Source organism: Diachasmimorpha longicaudata, chromosome 13, assembly GCF_034640455.1.
Source record: "Diachasmimorpha longicaudata isolate KC_UGA_2023 chromosome 13, iyDiaLong2, whole genome shotgun sequence".
In the NCBI taxonomy this organism is placed as follows: domain Eukaryota; kingdom Metazoa; phylum Arthropoda; class Insecta; order Hymenoptera; family Braconidae; genus Diachasmimorpha; species Diachasmimorpha longicaudata.
In genome coordinates, this window is record NC_087237.1 from 6,119,623 (window position 1) to 6,129,232 (window position 9,610).

The following is a 9,610-nucleotide window of genomic DNA, read 5'->3' on the forward strand; positions in this document are numbered from 1 at the left end:
ACAATTCAGCAGATAACGGCAGCCATATTAAGTTCGACAACTCAACAAAATGGCTGCCATGAGCTGTTCGCCCTCCGAAGAAGAAATGAGCAATCAAAATGTAAAAATGTCTTTCAAATCGTGATTTATTCATAAAAAATCAACAATCATGACGAAGTAATGCTCTGCAGAGAAATATTTCACTTCACATTATCAAATCTCAAAAATCTCCTTCTCTGTCGAGAAAAATGATGGAAAAGTAAGACACAAGTGCATCAACTACTTTAAAATAAACAAGAGGGGGGCAAGCACAATTGTACAACTCGTATCCGTAATTTTACCATTAATATATCTATGGTGTACATATGTATATGTGTGATACTTGGTCATCAGTGCCACGAAAAACACGAATAGTAAGAGAAATTAGTATAACCAATTAATTATCACCACCGATAATTGTTAACCGTAACTAATACGAACATAAATAAGTGACTCGATGAAATATAATAATTATGCAAATTCAGGATAATGAAGGAGACAATAATTGCATGGCATGCAGAGGAGTAATGGCGAGTTTGAACATGTTTTACAGTTACGTAAATGCAGTAACAAATGTTTAACCTTATTTGTTCCAGTGGGCTTACGGTGGAATGTGACTTATGGTACAGATAATGCAATTTTTTTTCCCTAGTTCTTCGTTCTACTCTTCACTCTTTATTTGGCTTTCTCCGGCGAGGTCCATCGCCACTTCCTCCTTCGTCGTCCTGGAGGAGAATTTTTTAGAATTAAAGACTAAAAGTCGGGGAATAAACAATTAGTAATTACCTTTTCACTCGCTATTATTTCATCAGTCTCTTCCTCATTCTCAGTATTATCATTGAGAGGTTCCTCAGGGCGAGCGAGGTGAGGTACTTCGTCCTCGGGGTTGACACTACCACCGGGGGTGGAGTACTTGGTCTCGTCGTTGGGGGCTAGTGGATCCTTCTCATCGTCGGACGAATCCTAGTCGATGAGAATTTTAATTTAATGGAAAATTGTCTCGAGTTTGGAGGATGGTACTAGCGAATTACGTGTTACTGTCAATGATACCTTTGAAGCGAAGCAGCAACAATAGATGACGAGCAACAGGGGTAGACCAACTGATGCTATGTACACCGCCCAAATCCATGGATTTTCGACAGTGAAATTAGCAATTTGACGCCATAGGCCGGACTAATTAGGGAAAAAGGGAACTAAATTATTGGAAAATTACTCTACGAGTACTCAGGGGAGATCAAGTACTTTGGCTGGGGTTTTGACAAGATTACCCACCAGAAGATGCCCACCCAGTGATTGAATGAACATTTTTAATTATCTGGTTACCAAAAAATCGTTTCCACTGGCATTAATCAATATAATGGGATTACATTGGATAAAATCTGGAATACGCTAGCTCTACAGTCACAAAGCTTCCAAAAAATAATTCTGAATTTCAATTTCGAATTTCTGTACCTCGCGAGATCTTCTGAAGAGGTACGAAATGTAAATGACGATTGGTACAGCGCAGTAGATGAAATAAACTGCCCACCAACCAGGCTTATAGTTCATGGATTTCATCATTCGCCCCCACAATGTCGCCTGATCACGTTTGCATTGCAGAGGTTTCCGAATTTTTTTATCTTGTTTATTTTGGATAAAATTCGTTGAGGCGGATGAAGTGGCAAAAAAGAATGACTCAATTGGTCGTCACATTGAATACTATTTTTCAATTAGCACTAAAAAAAATCCATCTCTCCCGGATGAAGAGGTGTTCCATTTTACCACTTCATCAGAATTTAATGATGAATCATGGAAAGGGGTAATAACTACTTACGCCTTCCTGAGCGATTTTTCTTCGTCTAATCTCGAACGTATCATCAGCCCACTGTTTTGCAACATCTTCGTCGTCAGTGATGATGATATTATCGAAGAGAATGTCGGGGGACATTGACCAGAGTTCAAAACCAACAGCGCCCTGTGGAAAAAAATTGATTGTAGTTAGTCCAGTGCAAGAAAACAACTGGCCAGTTTAGTAAATTTTAACATAAAATAATAACCATCAATGAGATGAGTGAATAATCTCAAAATACTCACAATTGGCATCATCTTAAACGGCTGTTGATCATTGAAATACTCGGGATTATGAATGAGTCTGGGCTTCCACTTTCCTTTGTAATTAGGATTATTGATGAGAGGAGGAAGCCACTTGCCCTTGTACCTCGGATTTTTCTTCATTTTTTGTTTATAAACCCCACAACCAGACACCCCCTCGCACTTGGGATTGGGTATCTCCGGTGGTTCCCACTCGCCATCCATCTCCACGTCCCAGTCTTCAGGTTTAACTGAATCAGGATTTGGAATAGTTGGTGGTTCGCTCTCGAGCCAGTCCTCCGGTACAACGTCGTCCTCGTCGACGATGTGCGCCGGTGCATCCTCGTCCCAGTCCTCTGGTTTTACAGCCGTGGGATCCGGAATTTTCTCCCTGTCGTCCCAGTCCTCGGGTTGAATGTCATTTGGATCCTCAATCTCCAGCGGGGGATTCACTGGCGGCGTGAAGTCGTCCAAGAGAGAACCGTCATTGACGATTTTGCCATCAACTTTGACTTGGAAAGAATTGTCAGGTTTGACGATCAGAGTGAAGAGGTGAGGGGCTTTGTCCTTGAAGTAGTCTTCGAGGCGCTCCTTGGGTTTTTTGCTGTGTTTCTCCTCGATGGTGCCGTTGACGGGATTTTTATGCTGAAAGATGAAGTGGAGCTTGTGGTCAGTGCCGCACTTGTCCGGGCCGAACATGATTGTGTAGGGAGTCTTGTCATGGAACTTGGACAGATCCAGGGAGCTCTCCTCCTGTGTCAGCAGTTTCAGGTAAGCACCTCCACACTCCTGGCCCTCCTGGAAATTAACCTCGTACTGGACCACCAGCGGCTTATCCTCAAACTTGAAGGGCTTGTTGAGGAGGGACGCTATCGCTGCATGACGAGCTTTGCTCTTCAATACCAGACCCAAATCGCTTTCCTGAACACTTCTGGTTGGCTCCTCGACCGCCCAAATACCTGGAGAGGATAAAATTTGATTGTTGGTGCAGGAATAATGAAGGTCTCTCATTTGTATGAATTTTATTCTCAGCGATTGAGAAAAATTGATAGTTCGACCGATTTGTGAAAAGAAGAATTTCATTTTTTAATTGACTGCTTAAAAAATTTCTAACTTGGGAAAGAACCTCTAAAATTAATGTGAGATTCATTGAATTTAAATGGAGGACGTAGGGATCAGGCTAGTTACTGTTAAATATCTCCAAATCCAATGAAATAACCAAATCAATAATTAAATTAAATTACCACCTGATGAGACAGAATACGTACCATCATATTTGGCAATGTCTTCATCGATCTCCTCCTTCTTAGCCAGCGACTGCACCCAAGCAGTCCTGAATCTCTCCCTATCATCAAAATGCTCAGCTAAGTAAGCAAACCCAGACACAGTTGGGCTCTTGTAAACGGGCTTCTGGATGACCTCATCATCACTGGCATCTTGATCATGAGTATGACTTTCCCCGAGGGCCCCGATAACCATAAACACACCGAGTACAATAGCCCCCAAAGAACAAATACGTATTCTCCCCATTCTCCTGCTCCCTGGGAAATCAAAAACGCTTCACATGAATAGGAAAAAAGTAGAGCAGCCGAGCTTGACACGTAACCTACTAATTCAATTAATTATTTACCCCAATGCCACACTGCACTCGCCTAACCACGAGACTTACCGGGTGTATTTTTCCAGTAATGAAGAGCCTGCCCTCACAGAATGTACATGAGTATTTCTTACACCCACACGGCAGGGCCAATGAAGACCCGAATAATCTCTTCAAGAATTAGCTAATTGAACTTTTTTTAATTTATGTCTGATTTTAGTCCGCGCGTTGTCCAATAAAATCTATGACTGGAGAACGAACTACCGAATAGAAAAATAAATTAGGGTGAGGTTGGGGGGAGGTCTAGAGTGTGAAACGTCACCGAAAGATAATTGATGTGGCGTTCCCAGCGGCCGGCCCGCAAGATTACTTTATCAACCGAACCCCTAATTGCTCCTCTTGCCACAGGGGTCGTTACGAACGTTACTTACATTGGTGTCATCTTCCGGGGCTTCCCCCCAACATTGCTGGACTAGGGGGTCTATCCGAAAGTTGCATTATCTCTCTGGAACTGTTACTCACTTCATGGTGTACACATGCTTCCATAGCTATAGATATAGTGGCACCGTTGTGACGCAATATCGTCTGATCCTCGTGTAGGCCCAGCGATTGGTTGTTGTGGAGGTCGTACGATCGTTTGTAATTTTTTTAGTCTTTGCTTTTTAGTGTGTCGCACAAATCTTCAGGCATCCGTTTACCCCCGAAATTTTGTGAATTATACCTGGATATTGAGATGACAATGGCCCTCCGTTGAAGTCGGTGAACAGCTGATGGTTATTGGACTGGTTTTCGTGGTATCTGGGGACTTGGGAGCGTGTGTTACTCGGGAAATTGGGGGTTTGGAACACCATGGCGGACTCGGGGACTTGGGCTCCGGTCCACGATACCAATGAATTTCCCACTTTTCAAGCTAGTGACAGCTTCAATCTCAACGAAATGACGGGATTCGATGGTACGTTGCTGGTGTTATTTTGGTAATTTATCAATTTTCATGGGTCAGAGAAATTTCCACGAGGCGAAAATCATCGTGAGTTTGACATGGGAGGATATAATTTGACATTTGGACTCTGCATTTTTTGACAGTTTGTAAAACACTCGAACTATCCTGATGGATAATTTTATTTGCAAAAATGGTGATGAGTCTGAAGACATTTTGGATTTTCCAATTAATTAGCTGAATTATTCAGCATTTCCTCAGTGTTCATTAATCACAATTGGTGTTTGCATATGTCAACGGAGTGTGCAAGAGATAAAAATAACATTTTATGTTTGAAAACATGTTTATCTGCGTCAGCAATTCTTTAAATGATTGTTTATTGCATAATTTTTTTTTTAAATTGCTGTGGCATTTTACGAGAGTTTTTTAAAAGAATTTTGCTTGAAAACCTTTCTCATCAATTCCGTTAAAAATAAATCAACTCACGTAGTTCACGAGCTATTGACAAACTTCCAGATTTGCTGAAAAACTGTGAAAGTGAGCTGATGAAGAACGAGAACCTCTTCAGTGACGACACCTTCCTGTCCGACCTGGGCGAGCCGATTCCCATGGAGAGCGACTTTGACTTCTTATCAATGGCATCGGGCAACGTGACATCCTTCAAAGAGGAGGACATTCTGGATAAATTTGTGGAGCCCAAGATGATAATGATTCCCCCAGGGGAGGCGTCTAACCGAAAGCAGTCCCTCCAGCAGCCCTCAACCCCTGTGCAGGCCACAGGTCAGCAGCCAGAGGTCGCAATGGCGCCTAGTCAGCGTCCCCAGAGGATATCAGTCCTGCAGCAGCCAGCTCCTGCCGTCTTCACCTCCCAGCAGTACACAATCCCCCAAAACGTGAACTTCAACGTTCAATCCCCAGTGGTAACCCTAGCCCCAGTGGCAGGCCATCAACGTCAGCTTCTGCTGCCAGCGAAGCTCATAAAATCTGAGTCTGTTGTGTATCCCCGAGGCTCCCAAACAGTCACCTCAACGTCAGTTCCCCACCAGATCCACACTCTGGTGAACACAGCAAACGGAACAGTCCTTGCGACAGGAATTCCAGTTGTCCTGGACACTGACAAGGTCCAAATAAATCGAATAAGCACCAATGGGACGCCCCTTGGAGTTCCCAAGGTACGTGAGGTCAAACGAAGTGCTCACAACGCGATAGAACGTCGATACCGAACCTCGATAAACGATAAGATAATCGAGCTGAAGAATATGATTGTGGGGGTGGATGCTAAGTTGAATAAATCAGCCATCCTCAGGAAGACAATAGACTATATAAGATTCCTTCAGAACTCCAACGCCAAACTGAAGGCGGAGAATATGACCCTGAAGATGACAGCGCAGAGGCAGAACCTGAGGGAGCTATTGTCCATTGGAGAATTGACACCACCCAGGTCTGACACGAGTGAACCTTCGCTATCACCGGTTCCCACGATTCCTCCCCTATCTCCCGCTTCACCGGCGTCTATTAAAGAGGAGCCCGAGGGTCACCAGCATTCGATAATGAGTGATAGAGCCTCGATATCACCCAAAACAATTTCAGGATTGAGAGATAATACTCGTCTCACTCTCTGCGCATTCCTCTTGATTTTCTTGGCGTTCAATCCTCTGGGAATTGTAATGAATAATTATGGTAGGCTGTCACTGTCCTCAGAGGATTACGCAACTACCCGAGTCGATGGAAGAGTGATTATGAGACACGAGGAGGGAGGGGATCGTGATGAATACTTCAGGAATGGAACGATTTGGAGTTTTGAAAACATGATTGTCTGGTTTATAAATATTCTCCTGCTAACAGGGGGTCTCTGCAGGTTGATTGTATATGGAGATCCTGTCATTCCCACCGAGAGCAAGGCTTTCCTAGAGTTACGTCGTTGGCGACGTCAGGCTGAGTTCAACATGTCACTGAATGAGAATGCTAAAGCCCAATCAGACCTTGGGCAGTGTCTTCGCTACTTCGGGCGTTGTTTACCCTCATCGAGGATTGAAATTTACATGGCAACACTTTGGCAAATTGTTCGCCAAGTTCTCCACAAGTTGTGGATCGGAAAGTGGGTGTTGAACGTTGGTAAATGGCTGTCTGAGAGAAACGAGAGGAATCAGGCGGAAACAACCGCAGCTGAGTTGGCAATCACGTACGGGAGACTTCTGAGTCTTCGTCTATCTCAGGGGCTTACAAAGGGTACCCTGTTCCTGGCGATATCATCGGTGAACTACGCTGAGGCTGCTGGCGAGAATATCAATAAAATCTGTCTCACTGAGATCTACATAAATGCAGCACTGGCTTTCAAACAATCGATTTTTCCACTCGTTCACAAGTACTACGTGTCCAAGGGAAAAGCTTTGCTGTCAAGTGTACCAGTGGTCCCTGCGAAGTTCAAGTGGCTGATGACTGAGGAGGGACTGAGGTTCCTCGTGTCCAATAAGTGGCTGTACTCGAGACCAACCGTTAAATCCACTCTCCCAGGTGACAGCAAGAATTCTGGCAATTCTGGATCAAATGTCTCTGCTATTTCCTCAGGAAATGTCAGGGATTCCAAGTATCACGATGAGTTCACCTCCCAGGAGAGCAGAACTGATGCCCTGTCATTTGCGGCGAGGGCATACAGAGAGCACCTCATTAGTCAATGCCTGAAACTAGTAGCTGGAACTGCTGCTAATGGGGATTCACATGCCTCAGCGATGCTTCAACTCTCGAAGGCTGTTATTGATTCCGCTGATGTTGAGTGTCACTTCTCCGGTGATGAGGGGACTGGTGGTGCCTGCGAGGATGCTGTTGGGCTCTGGTGGGGAGCAGTTCTCTGGGCTGCTGCCTGCTGGAGGCTCGGTGAGGAAGACTCCACACCCTGGACTTTGGCGGAGACGAAATTTCCACATGAGAGGAACTTCAATGAAAGCTCTGGGGCTAGTCCTCTGCCTCATGCGGTTCTGTGCGTTATTCAGGCTGCTAAGAGACCTACCAGCAGGAGTTCGATCAGGCTCATCGATCAAGCTGGAAGACATCTTGAGCATTCGTTGGTTTATTATCACTGCAAGCAGCAGCCTTCCCAGAATGTTCAGGTGAGTTTTGTTGGGGGGGAGAGTTTTATAGGTTTGGAATGGGGTGGGGTTTATTGAGGGCTCTGGTAGCTTGAGCCTGTTACGAGTGTGCATTGTAGTTGCATTGCATGATAAGAGGCTGTGCAATACTTCTACAGTGCAACTCCTGTGGCAGGATTTATCGACTTGAGGGAGGGAAGTGAGATAATAAATTCATTGCATTGGTTTTTATCAAGTCCCTTGGGACTAAACAGTCTAGTAGATTGATTAAAATGGCTTTTGGTGGATCGATGGGATGCTTTTAAGGTGTATAGGTGGAGAGTAATTTATACGAGGATGACACTAAAAATAAAATATTGAAAAATAATTTTCTTTCACATCTAGCTGGTTCACTTGTGGCTCTGCGACTGGCTCCTGGAGCTGAGGACTATCCTTTGGCAGGAACTGTGGGACAGCCAGACAAGTCCTACCCCTACCGCAACCAGTACTTTCCTCGCGGGATTCCAACATGACTTGGCACGTTTGAGAAAGCTCAGTCGAGACATTCCGGTAATTATTCATTATCTTTTCCATTAGTAAAATGAAATGACTCATATTTAATTTCTTCTTCACTACTAAGAGATGTTGCTCATTGTCTTGACTTTTTTTTTACAAAATTTTCGATTTTCAGTCCGTCCTCCCAAGAATTTTTCTGTACGAAGCAACAGCAAGAATAATGGCAGGTGCAGCCCCCGTAAAAACCCAAATTCTTCTCGATCGTAGTCTACACCATAGGAACTCACGATCATCCATAATATGTGGTAAAGATCGATCGCAAGAGAATGCCACAGGTGAACGAGAGCACGCAGCTGCCCTGTGTCTTGCCTGTCGGCACTTGCCAGCCCTTTTGCTTGCCTCACCCGGTGAACGAGCTGGAATGCTCGCTGAAGCCGCCAAAACTCTCGAGAGAATAGGGGATCGTAAAAGACTCCAGGAGTGCTACGAGCTTATGCGTCAACTTGGCCCTGCGATAACTGCTAATTGAATTTGATGAGTAACCTTCAGTTCTCGTGTCCATAATTCTCACTAATTATTTATTGTATATAATGATTTATTGCTGTTTTAAGTTTCATAGACTTTTTAAGAGTTCGTAATCATCGGTGATGATGTTTGTTAATAAAATATTTTATAAAATTCAGTGGAGTGCGTTATTCAATGTTGCTTCATCATATTTTTATTATAAAGCCTTGTACAAATTAGTGTTTTGTATTTTAAAAATTTTCTTTTCTTATCCCCTCGTATAACAGAATTTAACGACGACAAGGATCTACTTGTTGTCTCGGTTATCAACTACAAATAGCACATGGATATATCTTATTTAATATGCGCTGACATAAGCAATTGTTCGTTTTCTAATGTAAACAATTGTTGGTTTGGTTGTATTGCTGCATGGGAAGGTGCACCTCGACGTTTTTCAAGGAAAACAAAATACTGATAGTTTATGGAATAATCGATCATTTCATACCCACAATAATTAATTAGTGGACATATGAAGTACATATTCATGAGTCCACCTGAAAAAAAAATCGAAACACGGCAGGTGGCATAGAAAGCGCCACCACGAATAGGCGGCCGTTCATGGAACTAGTATACTAAAACGTTATATATATCATAATGGTCTTGGCGAAGGAGCCAAGTACGACGTAAAGTCAATGTTTCGAGGGTCAGGAGAGCGGAAGGACATGGAGCCCTTTTAGAGTAGTTTTTGGATCTCGTGGGGCTTCCTCGGGTGAGAAAACTTACCTTCCCGCCCTGACACAAGCAGATTCGATTAGAATTTTAATGTGCTCTCTGGAGGATATGAAGTATTTGGTGATTGAAAATTCTAGAAGAAGATAAAGGAGAGATTGAAACTCTAGTGGA

The 9,610-nt window shown here is 43.6% G+C and overlaps 2 protein-coding genes across 5 annotated transcripts; one reads left to right on the forward strand and one right to left on the reverse strand.

Moving 5' to 3' along the window:
* Positions 1–107: 107 nt before the first annotated feature.
* Positions 108–4,026, reverse strand: LOC135168829 (calnexin). Of its 4 annotated transcripts, none has more exons than XM_064133396.1 (7): positions 3,758–4,026; positions 3,357–3,646; positions 2,092–3,047; positions 1,832–1,972; positions 1,471–1,596; positions 805–981; positions 108–743 (listed from the first exon to the last, which is right to left on the reverse strand). In XM_064133396.1, exons 2-7 carry the CDS (start codon positions 3,616–3,618, stop codon positions 687–689), a joined length of 1,719 nt encoding a protein of 572 aa, XP_063989466.1. In that variant the 5' UTR covers positions 3,619–3,646; positions 3,758–4,026; the 3' UTR covers positions 108–686. The 4 variants fall into 4 exon arrangements, with proteins under 4 accessions (XP_063989466.1, XP_063989467.1, XP_063989464.1 ...); XM_064133397.1 differs by having other exon boundaries at positions 3,357–3,629; positions 3,719–4,026; XM_064133394.1 differs by having other exon boundaries at positions 3,357–3,629; positions 3,758–4,024.
* Positions 4,027–4,284: 258 nt separating this feature from the next.
* Positions 4,285–8,885, forward strand: Srebp (Sterol regulatory element binding protein). The gene is made up of 4 exons (XM_064133343.1): positions 4,285–4,637; positions 5,139–7,729; positions 8,093–8,257; positions 8,379–8,885. The coding sequence occupies exons 1-4, from the start codon at positions 4,535–4,537 to the stop codon at positions 8,730–8,732; spliced, it is 3,213 nt and encodes a 1,070-aa protein (XP_063989413.1). The 5' UTR covers positions 4,285–4,534; the 3' UTR covers positions 8,733–8,885.
* Positions 8,886–9,610: the final 725 nt, after the last annotated feature.